This window comes from Chiloscyllium punctatum, chromosome 36, assembly GCF_047496795.1.
Source record: "Chiloscyllium punctatum isolate Juve2018m chromosome 36, sChiPun1.3, whole genome shotgun sequence".
NCBI lineage: Eukaryota > Metazoa > Chordata > Chondrichthyes > Orectolobiformes > Hemiscylliidae > Chiloscyllium > Chiloscyllium punctatum.
Window position 1 is genome coordinate 13,517,197 of NC_092774.1, and position 20,035 is coordinate 13,537,231.

General features: G+C 49.3%; 1 protein-coding gene across 1 annotated transcript in view; it reads right to left on the reverse strand.

The window, feature by feature from the left end:
• LOC140460737 (uncharacterized) overlaps window positions 1-20,035 on the reverse strand; it is a 55,732-nt gene that overhangs the window by 17,565 nt on the left and 18,132 nt on the right. Inside the window, exons 3-4 of the mRNA XM_072555372.1 lie at window positions 16,694-17,318; window positions 12,885-12,893 (exon numbers count right to left, since the gene is read on the reverse strand). Of these exons, the coding sequence (XP_072411473.1) occupies window positions 12,885-12,893; window positions 16,694-17,318 (634 nt within the window). The remainder of the gene's footprint in view (window positions 1-12,884; window positions 12,894-16,693; window positions 17,319-20,035) is intronic.

The window sequence follows — 20,035 nt, forward strand, 5'->3', positions numbered from 1 at the left end:
GTAGCAGCTTCAGAAGCTCATGGGTCAAGATTAGAGTGGTGCTAGAAAAGCACAGGTCAGGCAGCATCCGAGGAGCAGGAAAATCGACGTCTCCGATTCAGACAATAGGGCTGTTCTGAATGGTAGGAGGACCAGGCTCTTTCTGATGTTCCACTGCACCTCATTGGGCCGGCAAATGAAGTTCATGCACCATTTTTACAGACAGATGGGAGCATGTGCAGGTTTTTGCAGACACCGATGAACATGTGCAGTGCTTGCTGACACCGAGGAGCACGCGCAGTAGGCTCTGTAGATATGCTGGTGTAACTGACCGATTCAACTGGCCAAATGTCAAGGAGGAAGAAAAAAGGGTAGAGCCACAATTTTGGTTCAGCTTCCCACCCCCGGCTCGGCATAACCGTGCATGTTCCTTGCTTTTCTCCTTACCCTCACCCCTCGTGATTTTTCAAATCTCAATAAGGTCATCGCTCAACCTCCTCCATTCCAGTGAAAAAGTCCCAGCCTCTCCCTATAACTCAAACCCTCCATTCCTGGCAACGTCCAAGTAAATCTTTACCGAACCCCTTCTGATAATATTCTTCCTATTACAGGGTGACCAGAACTGTACTCAGTACTCTAAACAAAACGGCCTCACCAACATCCTGTACAACCTCAACATAGAACAAAAAAAATTTACAACTAAGGAACAGGCTCTTCGGCCCTTCAAGTCTAAGCCGATCCAAATCCCCTGTCTAAACCTATCGTGCAATTCCTGAATCTGTATCCCTCTGCTCTCCACCTACTCATGCATCTGTACAGATGCACTTTTTCTTTTTACAGATATTTTTATTGAAAATTTAACATGTTTTTACAAGTTTGCAAATAAAAAAAGACACGTACAAACACTACTATACAATTAAATCTTAAATAAATAGCCAAAACCTGTCAAACAAAGAGAAGAGATACAGAGAAGATAAAGATAAACTCAACTAACTACTAATCTAACCTATAACTAACCAGAGTGTATGATCAAATATCTTACATTATTCAAAAGAAAAAAGGAGAACATAGTAATTAAGTAGTGAAGTACATGCTCGGAATGAGTTAACATAATTCGTAATAAAACCCGTATTCACGCGGGATTCCTCTCCCAAGGGACCCCGGACCAGCCAGAACTGTTACCTCAACTAGATGAAAGCCCTTGAAAGAATGGCCGAAATATCTGTATCTATGTAATTCAAAAAAGGGCTGCCATATTTTACAGGATAATTCAGTTTTTTGGTGCACCATATTTGTAAGGAAGTCAAGGGGAATACATTCCATGATTAATCTGTGCCAATTCGGAAGTCCGAGAGGGCCCTCAGCCATCCAGTTTACTAAGATACCTTTCCTTGCGTAGAAGGAGAGAATGGAAAATAATTTCCTCCAGCGCACATCCAGAGAAGGTAAGCTCGAGAAGCCCAGAAGAGGAGATACTGGATCTACAGTAATTTCCGTTCCCAAGATTTCTGTCAGGGCCTTTACTACTTTGGTCCAGTATTTGAGGATCTTATGGCATGTCCATTAGCGGTGTAAGAATGCCCACCTCTGTTTTACATTTGGGACACATTGGAGATGCTCCTGCCCTAAATTTTGCCAATCTTTCCAGTGCCATATGGGCCATATGAAGCATCTTTAACTGAATGGTCTGGGTTCTGTTACAAATGGAGATTTTTTTTGGCATTTTCCCAGATGTCATTCCACTGTTCTGTAGAAATTTCCAGCCTCAAATCCTGATCCCACGTTCTAAGCAGATGGTCCATATCTTCCGACACTTCATCACGTAATAAATGATAAAGAGTGCTGACCGAGGGTACACCCATTGGCCACAACACACTACGTTCTCTATCTGATTTATAGAGAACATCTAATAACGCAGTAGTCTCCAGTATGTAGTCTCGAATGTAGAAGTATCGAAAGAGGTCTCCATTAGGTAATCCAAATTTCTGATGCAGCTGTTCAAAAGACATCAGGACCCCCTTCTCGAACAGATCCCCTAAACAGGAGATACCCCTGGATCTCCAGGATTTGAATGCAGCATCTGTAAGCCCCAGTTGAAAACCCCATGCCCCCACTATAGGAGTATAGGGGGATGTTTTATGTGAATTACCCTCGTTTTGCCACATTATATTCCAAGCTTTAATTGTGTTTAGTACTGTAGGGTTTCTACAGTGGTCCGTAATGATTTTCATCTGATATAAAAATAAGAGGTGAATAAGAGGGCACTGTACTTGAGAAGCCTCGATGTCCATCCAGATTGATTGCGGGTCAGACGTGACCCAATCGGCTATGTAGCTTAACAAGGAACTTAACTGATACTTCCTAAAGTCTGGAAAATCCAGCCCTCCCCCCTTGTCTGTGGAAGCTGTAGCTTTCTTAACTTAATAAGGGGCCGTCTAGGATTCCAGATGAAAGAACCCAGCCAACCATACAATCTGCGCAGTGCCGTACTCGGCAGCATTCTCATCGGGTATAAGAGATCGGGGCAAGACACTCATTTTAATTAGGGCTATTCTACCTAGCCAGGAAATTGGAAGGTCTCCCCAACGTTGAAGGCCCTGTCTTACCCTTTCCAATAGATGCACAAAATTGACCTTGTCTAGCTGGCCAAATACTGGGGTGATAAAAATGCCAAAGTATAAGAAACCCTCCAGAGACCACTGAAAGGGGAAGTGGGATCCGTCCAATAAGTGGGACATACTAGTGAGGCATGGCCTCCGATTTTGAAAAATTCATTTTGTAGCCTGAAAATGCACTAAATGTATTAATAACTTGGATTAAGTGAGGCAAGGACATCAGAGGATTACTAAGAAAAAGGAGATCATCATCAGCATATCGGGTAATTTTATGTTTACCTGTACCAACCCTCGGGGCCGTTATATTAGAGTCAGCCCGTATCGCTACCACCAGTGGCTCAATTATTAGCGTGAATAGCAACAGTGAGAGAGGACATCCCTGATGGCAGCCTCTCCCCACTCGATCTGAGCCTAATCCATTGGTGATCACAACTGCTTTGGGATCATTATACAGTGTTGAGAGCCATTTAGCAAATACGTTTCCAACGCCAAACCTTTCCAATGTATAGAACAGATATGACCATTCAACCCTGTCGAATGCCTTCTCCGTGTCCAATGAGACTACTATTCCCGGTATTTTTTCCTGATGACAGACTTGATTCACATTCAAGACCCTTCTAATATTATCAGATGGTCTACAGCCCTTAATAAACCCAGTCTGCTCCTCTTTTATGATATATGGCAGCACCCTCTCGAGCCTCAATGCTAATGTTTTAGAAAGAACTTTAAAATCTACAGTTAGCAAGATGCATAATCTTCTGGATCCTTTCCTTTTTTGAGAATAGGGGAGATATTCACCTCTTTCAGTGAAGGTGGGAGGCAGCCCTGACTATTTGTGTAGTTATACACGTCCATAAGTGGGGCCAGCTAATACTCCAGTGAACTCTTTGTAAAGTTCAACCTGAAAGCCCTCTTGGCCAGGTGCCTTACCGCTCTGAAGTTGCCTGATTACGTCAAGTATTTCCTGGGTTGTTGGGGGAGCATTCAGGACTGATACCTGTTCCGGGATTAAGTCTGGAAAGGCCAGGCTTTTAAAAAAGGACTGCATCCTCCTGACTCTATCTTCACAACCCTGCGATCAGGATTAAACTTTCTGAAGATTGTGTTGATCCTTTTAGGATCGTGAGTCAGAGTACCAGCACTTTCCCCGATAGCCGTGATAGCTTGAGGGGCCCTTTTTCTCCTTGGGAGAAATGCTACGCATCTACCAGGTTTATCGCCAAATTCATATAATCTTTGTTTTGTAAATAATATTTCCCTCTTTGCTGTTTGGGTGAAGGCGGTATTCAGAGCTGTCCTAAGGGCCGTAATCCTTTGTAATTTGGTAATAGAAGGTCTGTCAGCTGCTTTTAAGCGAGCCTCAAGCTGTTGCTCTCCCTTTAATGTTTTCTGGGTCACCGAGTATGAAATGATCAGACCTCACGCATCAGCATCAATAGTCACCCACATCATTGACGGGTTACTAGCCGGACCTGAATTAATTTCCAAGAAAGCTTTAAATTCTTGAGAAAAATATTTTGCAAATTTACTATCCTTCATTAAGAAGGAATCCATACGCCAATGTCAGGGGAATGCCTCATTGTTCCTAGCCTTGATTTTCATGTACACAACAGCATGATCAGAAATTATTATATCACCTATTTTACAGGATGATATGGAATTTAAAAAAGTTGAGGGGGCAAAAAACATGTCAATTCTAGTGTGACATTTATGTGGTTTAGAGTAAAAAGAGAAATCTCTGCCGTGCAGGTGGAGGCACCTCCACGCATCTATTAATCCTAATTCTTGATTCAAATCCGCCAATTGTCTAGATCTGGGGCATCCACCCGCAGTACTCTTGGGTATCCTGTCTATTTCCAGCTCCATAGTGCAATTAGAGTCTCCCCCCATAATTGTATGACGAGCACCGAGAGCCATCAGTTTGGAGAAGGCTTCTGTTATAAATTTGAAAAGGATGCGCCGGGGGACAATACTGGTTTAAAATCCCATATTCCTCTCCATTTATAAGGGCTTTAATTAGTATATATCGTCCAGATTCATCTTTTATCTGACTTAGGATTTTGAAAGGGAGATTCTTCCAAATAAGAATGACTACTCCCCTACATTTTGAGCTGAAGGATGAAAAGAAGGCCTGATCAAATCCACCCTGTTGTAATTTCAAATGTCCTTTAACCAATAAATGGGTCTCCGATATCAACCCTTTCTTTTTTGAGGTTTGGTAATATTTTCTTCCTTTTGATTGGAGAATTACTCCCCTTGACATTCCAGGTGGACCATATAATTGAATGACTAACCATAATCATCCAGACGAGTCCGAGACCCCCTGGGAGGAGAAACACCATCCAAAACACCACGAGCATAGACCATAGAAAATTCACAAAAATAGAGATTCTTTAATATACTCACACTAATATAATAAAAAACTATTTCTAAATAAAAAAACAAAAACATATTTAAATGGAGATTTCCCCCACATTTCCGGGGGAACTCCTTCCTTTCCGAAAATCCATCATATCCTCTCCCGACCAGTGCCCCACCCTCGACCCAGGCACCCCATAATAAAGTGAAGAAAATTCAAGTGTACGACCAAGCTAAAATTAACAGTGAGTACCCTACCCTCCTCCCCCTCCCCTAGATATATTTGGTGATATTAATACCATGTATAAACATAAAACTATAAAATTACACTCTCAGCAGGTAATAATTATGGTAATACAAAATAAACAGGGGGAAAACAGCCCCACTTTAAAAGAAAGAGAAAAAATAAGACAAAGCAGAGACCCCTCCTCACCTAAATCTACTAGACCACTCGGCCTATATATATTTACAAAAAAAGGGAGGGGAAAAAAAAATTGCAGAGTGTCCCCCCTCCCTACTCCCCGGAGATAATATTAAGCAATAAAGTAATAAAAAAGAAAAAACGGTGAACAGGAGAAGGGGGAGGGCAGAACAACATCATTCACCACACGAGTTCACTCTTACAATTTATCTAAGAGAGTCCAAAAATTCCTTTACCTTCTGCAGCGATCCGAAGTTATACATTGACCCTTCGTGGCTAAAATGTAGCGCCACAGGGTAGCGCAGGGAGTACTGAATGTTTAAATCCCTTAAAACCCCCTCCTCTTTTGGACCAGAGCTGGAGAAAGGTCCTGAAACAGCATAATCTTGGATCCTTTGTAAATCATGGCTTGGGGATCTTTCCCAAGATTTCTGGAAGCTTCCAGGAGCATCTGCTTCTCCTAAAAGCACTGCAGCCCGAACAGGACCGGATGGGGGCGCTGGCCCAAGCCAGGCCTGTGTATTGCAACCCGGTGGGGCCATTCTACCCTGACCCGGCCTGATCCAGCCTCCAGATTCAATAACTGCGGAAGCCACTGCTCCAGAAACGTTGTAAGCTGGCCTTCCTCTTCCCGTTCGGGAAGGCCCAGCAAACGAATATTTTCTTGACGACCTCGATTTTCGAGGTTGATGAGATCGTCCAAGGCCCGGACTCGCTGTTCGAGAGTCCAGGCCCGACCCACGGATGATTCTGCAGCAGCGTCTGAGGTCGCGACCTTTAGCTCCGCCCCTCCGACTCGATGTTCGATTCTTTCAATATCGCGCACGGCGCGGGGGAAATGAGGAAACTGTTGAAGTCCACATTGATGCCCTGGGGTTGATTTGTTCCGAGGCGGAAGATGAGGCGTTCTTCATCCAGGCGTCTGGTGGTGAGGGAGCGGCGATGAAGGAGGCCCAGGACCTTCATGTCCTCAGCAGAGTGGAAGGGGGAGTTGAAATGTTGGGCCACGGGGCGGTGTGGTTGATTGGTGCGGGTGTCCCGGAGATGTTCTCTAAAGCGTTGTGCTATGAGGCGTCCAGTCTCCACAATGTAGAGGAGACCGCAGCGGGAGCAACGGATACAATAAATGATATTAGTGGATGTGTAGGTAAAACTTTGATGGATGTGGAGGGCTCCTTTGGGGCCTTGGATGGAGGTGAGGGAGGTGGTGTGGGCGCAGGTTTTGCAGTTCTAGCAGTGGCAGGGGAAGGTGCCAGGATGGGAGGGTGAGTTGTAGGGGTGCGTGGACCTGACCAGGTAGTCACAGAGGAAACGGAAGGTGGAAAGGGGTGGGGAGGGAAGTATCTCCCTGGTGGTGGGGTCTTTTGGGAGGTGGCGGAAATGTCGGCAGATGATTTGGTTTATGCAAAGGTTGGTAGGATGGAAGGTGAGCACCAGGGGCGTTCTGTCCTTGTTACGGTTGGACGGGTGGGGTCTGAGGGCAGAGGGATGTGGACGAAATGCGTTGGAGGGCATCTTTAACCACGTGGGAAGGGAAATTGCAGTCTCGAAAGGAGGAGGCCATCTGGTGTGTTCTGTGGTGGAACTGGTCCTCCTGGGAGCAGATACGGCGGAGGCGGAGGAATTGGGAATACGGGATGGCATTTTTGCAAGAGGTAGGTTTTACCTATGTGAACAATGAAGGCAAGTGTGCGAAACACCTTCTTCACCCCCATCTACCAGTGATGTAACTTTCAACAACAATGAACCCGAACACCCCCTGGTCTCTGTTCTACAACACGACCCAGGCCCTAACATTACTTGTACAAGTCTTGCCCTCCTTTATTTTAGTAAAATGCAAACCCTCAATTATATCCATACCTCTCTCATACACACACTCTCTCTCAGACATACACATACACCATCCTCTCAACACTCTCATTCTCCATCACAAATCACACTTCATCAAGCAAATACACACTCACCGACACACAGTCTTATACACAAACTCACATACACACTTTCCTGATGAAAGGCTTTTCCCCGAAACATTGATTTTTCTGCTCCTGGGATGCTGCCTGACTTGCTGCAACACCACACTCTCGATCCTAAACTTATTACCCGCTATTTCTGGGCTCCCCCATCCAAAGGAAAATACCATGTCTATTTACCCTATCCATGTCCCTCATGACGATATAAAAGCATATCAGGTCACTCCTCAGACTCCGGCAAGCTACGGAAAACAGTCCCAGCCTGTCCTTCAGTCCCTCCTCACCCAGGTAACCAAGACACATACCTGAGGTCGCAAAGTCTGCTCCCTCTCTGGATTCACTCCAGTTGCTACAAGTGAGCCTGCTCCGCAATCATTAAGATCATGGCTCATCTCCTCCTCCATGCACTGTCACAAGGAACCCCTTAATTCCAATACCAGGCAAAAACCCATCCAACTGTGTCTTGAATATACTTAATGAAGCTGCCTCTATTGCTTCCTTGGCCAGAGAGTATTCCATAGATTTTGATGAAAGCCTTTTGCCCTAAACATCGATTTTCCTGCTCTCCGGATGCTGCCTGACCTGCTGTACTTTTCCAGCACCACTCTAATTTAGACTATTCCATAGATTCATGACCCTCTGGGAAAAGCAGTTCCTCATCTCTGTCTGAAAGCTACTCCCTCTAACCTTGAGGCCTAGTCTCACCCAGCAGCAGAAATTACCGGACAGGGTAGGGCTTCATCCCCACAGTGCAATGACCATTGGGAAGCTGTTTCCATTGGTAGGAGAGACTAGTACCAGAGGACACAGCTTTAAGAATAAAGGGAAGACCTTTAGGAACAGAGATAAGCGATGTCGTCTTTTCTGCCGACAGCGAGGAGCATGGACAATGTGTTGGTGACACCAGCGAGCAGGTGCGTTGTTGTTCACACCAAGGAGCAGACACAATATGCTCTGTGGCGATGCTGGTGTTATTGACAGATGTTAAGTGTTCAAATGCCAAGAGGAGAAACAAAGGGTAGAGCCACAGTTCTTTTTCCCCCAAGTGGCTCAACGTTTTTTCGCTTTTGCATTTTGTCTGGCTGCTCAACTTTTTTTTTAAAATGTCTTTTTGTCAGTGTAGGGGTGAGGTTCACAACTAGAGGGCATAGGTTTAGGGTGAGAGCAGAAAGATATTAAAAGGTACCGAAGGGGCAACTTTTCCATGCAGAGGGTGGTGCATATATGGAATGAACTGCCAGAGGAAGTAGTGGAGGCCGGTATAATTACAGCATTTAAAACACATCTGAATGGATATATGAAGAGGAAGGGATTAGAGGGATAGGAGCCAAGTGCTGTCAAATGGGGACTAGATTAATTTAGGGTATCTGGTTGGCATGGACAGGTTGGACCGAATGGGTCTGGCTCCGTGCTGTACATCGGTGACTCTAAACAATAAAGTCTACTTTTCCAAATAACAAAGTATAACCATTGTTGTGGTTCTGTTCGCCGAGCTGGGAATTTGTCTTGCAAACGTTTCGTCCTCTGTCTAGGTGACATCGTCAGTGTTTGGGAGCCTCCTGTGAAGCGCTTCTGTGCTGTTTCCTCCAGCATTTATAGTGGCCTGTCTCTGCCGCTTCCGGTTGTCAGTTCGAGCTGTCCACTGTAGTGGCCGGTATATTGGGTCCAGTTCGATGTGTTTGGTGTTAGAGTCTGTGGATGAGTGCCATGCCTCTAGGAATTCCCTGGCTGTTCTCTGTTTGGCTTGCCCTATAATGGTAGTGTTGTCCCAGTCGAATTCATGTTGCTTGTCATCTGTGTGTGTGGCTACTAAGGATAGCTGGTCGTGTCGTTTCGTGGCTAGTTGGTGTTCGTGTATACGGATCGTTAACTGTCTTCCTGTTTGTCCGATGTAGTGTTTTCTGCAGTCCTTGCATGGGATTTTATACACTACATTGGTTTTGCTCATGTTGGGTATCGGGTCAGAACAGCACAGAAGCGCTTCACAGGAGGCTCCCAAGCACTGAGGATGTCACCTAGACAGGGGACGAAACGTTTGCAAGACAAATTCCCAGCTCGGCGAACAGAACCACAACAACGAGCACCCGAGCTACAAATATTCTGCCAAACTTTAAAGTATAACCATGTTAACAAGGCTTAGTGCACCACATTTACTAACCATTCTCAACAGGTCCTGCCCCTTCAATGACTGAGGAACATATACATGCTGGTGTATAATCTCCTTCACTAGGATTTACACACTACCCTCAGCAATTGCACAACTAACAGCGAGGGGGGTAAACAGCCCAAGGATTAAACAGACAGTGAGGGGGGTAAACAGCCCAAGGATTAAACAGACAGTGAGGGGGGTAAACAGCCCAAGGATTAAACAGACAGTGAGGGGGGTAAACAGCCCGAGGATTAAACAGACAGTGAGGGGGGTAAACAGCCCAAGGATTAAACAGTGAGGGGGGTAAACAGCCCGAGGATTAAACAGACAGTGAGGGGGGTAAACAGCCCGAGGATTAAACAGACAGTGAGGGGGGTAAACAGCCCGAGGATTAAACAGACAGTGAGGGGGGTAAACAGCCCGAGGATTAAACAGACAGTGAGGGGGGTAAACAGCCCAAGGATTAAACAGACAGTGAGGGGGGTAAACAGCCCGAGGATTAAACAGACAGTGAGGGGGGTAAACAGCCCGAGGATTAAACAGACAGTGAGGGGGGTAAACAGCCCAAGGATTAAACAGACAGTGAGGGGGGTAAACAGCCCGAGGATTAAACAGACAGTGAGGGGGGTAAACAGCCCGAGGATTAAACAGACAGTGAGGGGGGTAAACAGCCCAAGGATTAAACAGACAGTGAGGGGGGTAAACAGCCCGAGGATTAAACAGACAGTGAGGGGGGGGGTAAACAGCCCAAGGATTAAACAGACAGTGAGGGGGGTAAACAGCCCGAGGATTAAACAGACAGTGAGGGGGGGGGTAAACAGCCCGAGGATTAAACAGACAGTGAGGGGGGTAAACAGCCCGAGGATTAAACAGACAGTGAGGGGGGTAAACAGCCCAAGGATTAAACAGACAGTGAGGGGGGTAAACAGCCCGAGGATTAAACAGACAGTGAGGGGGGTAAACAGCCCGAGGATTAAACAGACAGTGAGGGGGGTAAACAGCCCGAGGATTAAACAGACAGTGAGGGGGGTAAACAGCCCGAGGATTAAACAGACAGTGAGGGGGGTAAACAGCCCAAGGATTAAACAGTGAGGGGGGTAAACAGCCCGAGGATTAAACAGACAGTGAGGGGGGTAAACAGCCCGAGGATTAAACAGACAGTGAGGGGGGTAAACAGCCCGAGGATTAAACAGACAGTGAGGGGGGTAAACAGCCCAAGGATTAAACAGACAGTGAGGGGGGTAAACAGCCCGAGGATTAAACAGACAGTGAGGGGGGTAAACAGCCCGAGGATTAAACAGACAGTGAGGGGGGTAAACAGCCCGAGGATTAAACAGACAGTGAGGGGGGTAAACAGCCCGAGGATTAAACAGACAGTGAGGGGGGTAAACAGCCCAAGGATTAAACAGACAGTGAGGGGGGTAAACAGCCCGAGGATTAAACAGACAGTGAGGGGGGTAAACAGCCCAAGGATTAAACAGACAGTGAGGGGGGGGGGTAAACAGCCCGAGGATTAAACAGACAGTGAGGGGGGTAAACAGCCCAAGGATTAAACAGACAGTGAGGGGGGTAAACAGCCCGAGGATTAAACAGACAGTGAGGGGGGTAAACAGCCCGAGGATTAAACAGACAGTGAGGGGGGTAAACAGCCCAAGCCCCAGTAAAAGCAGATGGAAAGTGAGTGTAAAATGTCACTCTGACAGGACAGGCCCCACATTCCCGCCCCCCCCCAGTCCCGGTCCCAGCCCCAGCCCCAGTCCCCTCCCCCCCGGGCCCAGTCCCTCCCACGTGGCCCCATCGTTGTCACAGGCCCCGCCCCCCGACCAGGTGAACTCCACCCCCCAGGCGGCCGACCATGTTCCCAAACAGACCCTTAACCCCCATCCTCCTCCACAATGATCACCGGCTCTACAGCCCGGGGGGGGGGGGGGGGGGGGGGGGGGCGGTGTGGCCCGTGACCCAGCAGCTGCCCCAGGAAGGCGGCGGTGCCCAGTGACGGGGGTCTATCCCCCAGGGCCCGCACGGCGCCATTGTCCTAACGGCCGCCCTCCCGCCGCTTCCTCGCTCGAGCGACTTCTCCTCCCAACCGCCTCCACCCCCGCGTGACGTCTGCACGTGGGAGATGGGCGGGGCCCGGGGTGGGGGTGATGGGCGGGGCCGGGGGAGGGATGGGCGGGGCCGGGGGAGGGATGGGCGGGGGCCGGGGGAGGGATGGGCGGGGGCCGGGGGAGGGATGGGCGGGGGCCGGGGGAGGGATGGGCGGGGCCCGGGGGAGGGATGGGCGGGGCCCGGGGAGTCTCACCGTCACCAAGTCACAGCCACCTCGCGCTACAACTGTTCATTCACAAAAACAAACTCTCCTGTCTCACTCTGCAGCTGCGGGGGGCGGGGACACTGCCACGTTTCGAGGAGCCCTGTCTACATTGGGAAAGCTCACGGCTCAATTTAAACAGATATTCCGACATCGAACGGAACGGCGTCATATCTAAAGGGGGAAATCTGCATTTTAAAGGGACGTGCACATTTTAACGGATATTTCTGCAAATAAAGAGGTTTAAATGGACAAGATTATATTTCAAAGGGATGTGGGCACATTCAAAGGGATATCTTCATATGTAAAGTGACGCAGTTATATCTAAATGAATCTACATTTCAAAGGGACGTTGCCCTATTTATAAGTAGAGACAATCTGTGTCCCAATGTTGAGTCTTAGAAAAGCTCTGCATTTAAATTACATTCTTGAGAAGGTAATTTATAGATTAGGGTGTAGAGGTTAGGGAGAATTGGCCGTGCTAAGTTACCCAAAGTGACCAGGGATGTACAGGTTAAGGTGGCTTGGCCATGGGAAATACAGAGTAAGGGGTTGGGTTATGGGTGGGATACTGTTCAGAGGGCCAGAGTGAAATAGATGGGCTGAATGGCCCGCTTCCACCTTGTCGGAATTCGATGACCCTCCCCACAAAGGAGCATTTTATCTGCATCTATCCTGTCAAGCCCCTTTCAGAAATCTACTGGTTTCAATAAAGTTATACAGCACAGAAACAGACACTTCGGTCCAATTCGTCCATGTTGACCAGGATTCCAAACTAAACCAGTCCCACTTGCCTGCATTTGGCCCATATCCCTCTAAACCTTTCTACTCATGTATCCATCCGAATGCTGTTTCAATGTTGTCTCTGTGCCTGCATCTACCACATCCTCAGCAAGTTCATTCCACATGCAAATCACCCTCTTTCAAAATATTGCCCCGCCGGTTTCTTTGAAATCTCTCTCCTTATATTTAAATAAAAATGCCCCCCCCCCCCAGTTTTGAGTTCCCCAGCGCTGGATTGTTCTATGTTCTAAACTTAGTGCAGGAGGCTGAAAGAAATGAGCAGCTTTAAAACAAAAACCTCTCGGAGCTGAAAGCTTTCAATGAGAGTCTGAGCCCGGTGTTAAGTTCAGGTAACCTTTATTGCAAACCAACTTTGTTACAGCTTCAGATCCCCCCAGCAAAAAGGCGTGGACCTGACCAGGTAGATACGGAAGGCGGAAAAGGGGTGGGGAGGGAAATATATCCCTGGTGGTGGGGTCTTTTTGGAGGTGGCGGAAATGTCGGCAGACGATTTGGTTTATGCGAAGGTTGGTAGGGTGGAAGGTGAGCACCAGGGGCGTTCTGTCCTTGTTACGGTTGGAGGGGTGGGGTCTGAGGGCAGGAGTACGGGATCTGGACGAGATGCATTGGAGGGCACCTTTAACCATGTGGGAAGGGAAATTGCGGTCTCTAAAGAAGGGGGGCATCTGGTGTGTTCTGTGGTGGAACTCATCCTCCTGGGAGCAGATCTGGAGGAGGCGGAGGAATTGGGAATACGGGATGGCATTTTTGCAAGAGGTAATGTGGGAAGAGGTGTAATCCAGGTAGCTGTGGGAGTCGGTGGGTTTGTAGAAAATGTCGGTGTCAAGTCGGTCATCATTAATGGAGATGGAGAGGTCGAGGAAGGGGAGGGAGGTGTCAGAGATGGTCCAGTTAACTTTAAGGTCATGGTGGAATGTGTTGGTGAAGTTGATAAATTGCTCAACCTCCTCGCGGGAGCACGAGGTGACGCCAATGCAGTCATCAATGTAGCGGAAGAAGAGGTGGGGAGTGGTGCCGGTGTAATTACAGAAGATCAACTGCTCTACGTAGCCAACAAAGAGACAAACATAGCTGGGGCCCATACGTGTGCCCATTGGCTACCCCTTTGGTCTGGAGGAAGTGGGAGGATTCGAAGGAGAAATTGTTAAGGGTGAGGACCAGTTCAGCCAAACGAATGAGAGTGTCAGTGGAAGGGTACTGTTGGGGACGTCTGGAGAGGAAAAAACGGAGGGCTTGGAGGCCCTGGACATTGCGGATGGAGGTGTAGAGGGATTGGATATCCATGGTGAAGATGAGGTGTTGGGGGCCGGGGAAACGGAAGTCTTGGAGGAGGTGGAGGGCGTGGGTGGTGTCTCAAACAGATGTGGGGAGTTCTTGGACTCGGGGGATAGGACAGTGTATAGGTAGGTAGAGATGAGTTCAGTGGGGCAGGAGCATGCTGAGACAATGGGTCGGCCAGGGTGGCCAGGCTTGTGGATCTTGGGAAGGAGGTTGAACCAGGCAGTGCAGGGTTCCCGGACTATGAGGTTGGAAGCTGTGGTTGGGAGATCTCCTGAGGTGATGAGGTTCTGTATGGTCTGGGAGATGATGGGTTGGTGATGGGGGGTTGGGTCATGGTCGAGGGGGCAGTAGGAAAAGGTGTCTTCGAGTTGGCGTTTGGCTTCAGCGGCGTAGAGGTCAGTGCGCCAGACTACCACTGCGCCCCCTTTATCCGCTGGCTTGATGGTGAGGTCGGGATTGGAGCAGAGGGATTGGAGGGCTGCGCGTTGTGAGGGTGAGAGGTTGGAGTGGGGGAGGGGGGGTAGACAGGTTGAGGCGGTTAATGTCCCGGCGGCAGTTGGAAATGAAGAGGTCGAGGGCAGGTAATAGGCCAGCGCGGGGTGTCCAGGTGGATGCAGTGTGTTGGAGGTGGGCGAAGGGGTCCTCGGAAGGTGGGCGGGAGTCCAGATTGTGAAAGTAAGCTCGGAGGCGGAGGAAGTGTTCGACATCACGGCGTGTATTAAATTCATTGATGCGTGGACGGAGGGGGATGAAGATGAGTCCTTTGCTGAGGACTAATCGTTCGTCCTCAGGTGAGGGGGAGGTCTGGAGGGATGGTGAAAACGCGGCAGGGCTGGGAGCTGGGATCTGGTGTGGGTGTGGAGCTGGGAGTGGGGGCGGAGCCGGTAACTGGAGTGGGTGTGATGGTGGGGGGGAATGGGGGGTGGAGTCATGAGCAGGGGTGGTGTTCCCCTCAGGGTTCTGTAGGCCAGGAATGGCGACAGTGGGATCTGTGGGGGGCATGTCAGCAGAATGCAGGTGAGTGGCGTTGGTGGGGGCGGAAGTGGGGGTGACCACAGCAGTAGAGGTGGCGGAAGTCACTGAGCGTGTGACATCAGCGATGATGTGAGGGGCAGAAATGATGTCACATGTGACGCATGAGGAATTGTGAGGGGCGGAAGTGACTGTGGGAGTAGCCATGATGGGGGCGGAAGTGACATCAATCAGCGTGGGGGCGGCAGCTGCACCAGCCGCATGGCTAATGGCGTCCGAGCAATTTCAGAGGCCGGGGGAATCTTCTGGAATGTTTGAGGAGCGCTGGTTATGGAGGTGGGTGGATAAAGGTTTGTTGTACTTACAGTTTTTGATGTTTAAGATGGAGTTGAAATACTGTTTGTTGAGAGTATGAATTCTCCTGAGGATGTAGTACAGAGTGGGTCCTTTGTAATTCTGAGAGAGTGTGGCCCTCAGCTGAGGCAGGGCTGACTGGAGAGAGGTTAGGTGACGGCGCATTGCTGCAAGCGTGGAGCGGAGGATCCTGAAGGAGAACCGTTGCTGGTGTTTTTGAATCTGTAGTCTGTACTGTTTGTCCTGTTCGGATCCGAACTCTGCTGGTTTAAAGGTGGTCTGGAGTCCGTGTGGGATGAGCTGGTTACGGAGGCAGGCACTGAGGAAGCGAATGGGGCTGTGGTAGCGAGTCTGTTTCAGGATATGGTTGAAGAGCCTCAGGGCAGAGGAAATGACCTGGGAGTTGCAGTGGGAGAGGGACTCCCTGAGATTCTTGTAGACAGAGGAGGGAAACGTTTTCAAGGCAGGCATCCTTGCAAGAGGATTCGCAGTAGGGTTAAAATCAACGAGGTAAAAACAAGGACTGCAGATGCTGGAGACCAGATTCTAGAATCACACAACTCCAGGTTGGAGTCCAACAGGCTTCTTTGGAAGCAGTAACTTTTGGAGTGCTGCCTCATCATCAGGTGGTTGTGGGGGATAAGATCCTGAGACACAATTTAGAGCAAAACATTCCAGCGTCCTGCCACTGAAATGGTATATTCAACAAACCTGGATTGTTAAGTCTTCCACCTTTTCAAATAGGTTGCAGGTCTCATTACAATGTGAATCCCTGAACTTCTTGTTGTCACCTTCTCGAGATAACAAGGTTTTATAGCAAAAGCTCACATCTCAGCTCAGACAATGCATTAAAGGTGTGAGGTCAGAGTCTGCCTGCATCCCAATCTTGAGTCAGACTGGTTCTGTTTCCAAAGTCAAAGTTACAAGCTATTACATGTATTGACTGCCTGCACACACCACACCTCCCCTGTCCCACACCCCCCTCACTGTCTTCACTATTGGCCAGCACCAAGTTGTCCCTTTGTAATTGGATCCTTGGTACATCCGTAACCCGGAGGAAGTATTGCCTCACTCAGCAATTTTAACCCGTACCCCGTCTCCAAGTCAGTGTCTCCCCGCTCATTTGCCAGGAAGGGGCAGTGTAGAGTCAACCAGACTGCTGTGGGTCTGGAGTCAGGTGAAGACCAGACCGGGTAAAGGATGCAGCTGGAACGACTGAGTGAATCCTTTCCCACAATGGCGGTTCCCTTCCCTAACAAGGGAGAGGGGGAAATCAGATGGGGGCTTTCTCCCCCCCCGACCTCCCCCTCCCTGAAACGGTCTCATCGTTAGATCCCGAACTCCACATTTTTGACCGAATACCGATTCTGACATCTGTCGTGGCGGGATTTGTGAACCCGGGAGTCCCCGGAAACAGGTCGACAGTCCAACTGATATTGGCACTCGGCCGTCACTCCTTCAATCCCCCTGCGATGGCACGTGAACTCGCTGGTGCTTCCGCAGGTGGGAGGAGTAGGTGAAGGCCTTCCCGCACTGAGAGCAGGTGAAGGGCCTCTCCCCGGTGTGGATCCGTTGGTGGACCCGCAGGGAGGAGTAGCTGGTGAAGCCTTTCCCACACTGAGAGCAGGTGACTGGCTTCTCCCCGGTGTGGACCCACTGGTGGGTCAGCAGGGAGGAGACCTGGGTAAAGCCCTTCCCACACTCGGGGCAGCTGAAGGGTCTCTCCCCCGTGTGGATACACTGGTGGTTCCGCAGGTTGGAGGAGCAGGTGAAGCCCTTCCCGCACAGAGAGCAGGTGAACGGCCTCTCCCCCGTGTGGACCCGCTGGTGGGTCAGCAGGTTGGAGGAAGTGCTGAAGGCCTTCCCGCACTTGGGGCAGCTGAAGGGTCTCTCTCCCGTGTGGACCCGCTGGTGGGTCAGCAGGTGGGAGGTATACCTGAAGCCCTTCCTGCACTGAGAGCAGGTGAATGGCCTCTCTCCCGTGTGGATCCGCTGGTGGGTCAGCAGGTGGGAGGATGTGCCGAAGCCCTTCCCGCACTCGGGACAGCGGAAGGGCTTCTCCCCCGTGTGGATCCGCTGGTGGGCCTGCAGGTTGGAGGAATGTCTGAAGGCCTTTCCGCAGACAGGGCAGAGGAATGGCTTCTCCCCGGTGTGACTGCGCCGATGAGTCTCCAGGGCAGACGGGAAACGGAAGCCTTTCCCACAGTCACCACACTTCCACGGTTTCTCCACAGGGCCTGATTCCTCAGGTTTCTCCATGGCCACAGCTTCGGCTGCACACAAACACGTGTAGAGCCCCTCCCTGCCGTGAAGTCCCCTTCCCAGGCCGTATAACCGTTTCAGGCTCCACACACAGTGCGCTGCAACAGTGGGATCTCTCGTCCAGTCCCACTGATGCTGAAAACATCCTCAAAGAGGAACCAAAAAGCGTTGATCCCTCTCCCAGAAATCACAGTCAAAAACCGTTGCGGTCCCGATGGATTCAGAGACTGTCAGACATTGACATCAAAGTGAGGACTGCAGACACTGGAGAGTCAGTCAAAAAATGTGGCGCTGGAAAAGCACAGCAGGTCAGGCAGCATCCGAGGAACAGGAGAGTCAATGTTTCGGGAATAAGCCCTTCATCCGTTGATTTTGAAACTTCAAGTCGTCAGATTTTCATATACTCTGCAAAAAGAGATTACAAACGTCATCACTATCAGTGCAGGGTAGAAATTCAGAACAAGCAATTCTACTTTCTGTGGAATATTCTTTTGTTGTTCCACAAAATTGAAAGCACCATCCCACTCTCCCTTCCCCTCTGTTCTCACTCCGCTCTAACTAATTCCCCTGAAGGTGCTGATTCAGGATCTTACAGGGGCAGAAAAAGCAAAAACATCAAGACTGACATCTCTCTGAATTTTGGATACCTCCACCTGAAAGTTAATATCTTTCACAACACTGGGATCCTGCTGAGTGTGAGCAGGTCTGATTTTGGGAAGCAATAAAAAAGTGTCAATTCAGGGTGAACCTACAATGCAGCTTCTTGAGGAATAACCAGACACAAAATGGTTAATGACCCCGGGAAGGTGGGAGCAAAATGAGACATCAAGCCATTAACACCGACACACTTCAGTCAAACCCTTCTGCTCCCAGTCCGGGCAAAACATGCTCTGAAAGTCCAGCCTTCACAACCACACTTCTGCTTTCACTGAAGACAATTAGAGTCACGCAGCACGGAAACAGACCCTTTGGTCCAACCTGCCCAGATATCCTAAATTAATCTAGTCACGTTTGCCAGCACTTGGCCCCTATATGAGCCGGGAGCTGACAGCTGGGACTAAATTGGGTTGGCTCTCTTGTCAGCAAGGACGGAGTTGGACCGAAGGGTCTGTTTCTGTGCTGTACATCTCTATGACTCCAGTCACATTTGCCATCACTTGGCCCTGACCCATCATATTCAGATGCCCATCCAGGAGCCTTTTAACTTGTCATCGTACCAGCACCCACCACTTCCTCTGGCAGCTCACTCCATCGCTCAAGCGACTCCACGTTGAAAGCGTCTGGTCTGGTGCACCAGATGACACCAGGATAATCTCAGATCATTTTCAGATCACATTGATATTCAGTCAGTGACTTTCCCGATCAGGATGTTGTACGTGATCAAACAGGTCAGTGGGTAGGCGATCCCCCACCTCTTAGTTCAAGTATCTCTACGAGAACTCCCTTGCTGGAGGGTCCCTTGGAGACACTTCAACTGGACTTCATTGAGTTGGAGAAATGAGTTGAGTTGCTATAAATATGTTTTGCTTATTGCTGATGTCTTTTCAAAGTGGATTGAAGTCTACCCTCCTCCTAACACTACTGCTGAGAGTGTGGTGAAGATTTTGTTTAAAGGAAATAATTCCCCCCTTCAGTATACCTGCGTGCATTAGCTCAGACAATGGACCACACTTTGCATGTAATATTAACGGAGAACTCTGTTCCCAGCTTTGTATTTGTTGGCAACTGCACGGTGCTTATCATCCTCAGGCGGCCGGCCTTGTTGAATGTTTTAACCAGACATAAGACTAAACTTGCCAAATTAATGGCAGAGTCTGGCCTCTCCTGGTTATGCTAATCCCTGTGGCCTTATTCCAGATGCGATCCATGTCTGCGGGCAAGACACGACTGTCTCTGGCTGAGAGTCTCTCTGGTAACCCCCTCCGTACCCCTTGGAACGATTCGGCTCCCTTCTCAGTCCACGTCCACCACATGACCGAAGCAATGATTGGTTATGTTCTTGCTCTAACCAACGTTATGTGTGCCTTTCACTCCCAGGAGCGTGCGGCCTACAGCGATGTTCCCTCCCTTTCAGCCTCGTCACAGGTAAAGCCTGGTTCGTTGGTGCTCGTCAAGAACTGGACTGGCAAAGGTCTCCAACCTCGTTGGGATGGCCCCTTCCAGGTTCTACTTCCCACCCCTACGGCGGTCACAGTCGCTGGGCGCTCAGCTTGGGTCCAACGGCACCATTGTAAATTGATTGACCGCACCAATCAAAAGGGGGAAAGACGAGGAGAGAATTCTGGAATCTGAACAAAAGGAGTGGACATGTCCAGTTCGGTTTTTGAATTTTGCTGTTGTTCTAATGTTAATCTTATTACAGATACTTGAACTAAGAGGAGGGACATGTGGGGGATCACTTATCTCCTCACCTCTCTGATCACGTACAACATCCTGATGGGGAAAGCCACTAAGTATGGATGGGACCAGGAATGATCAGAGATTATCCACCACCCATACTGAGGAGATGTCGTCCAGTGCACCGGACCAGACGCCTTTGACGTGTGGAACGTGATGAAG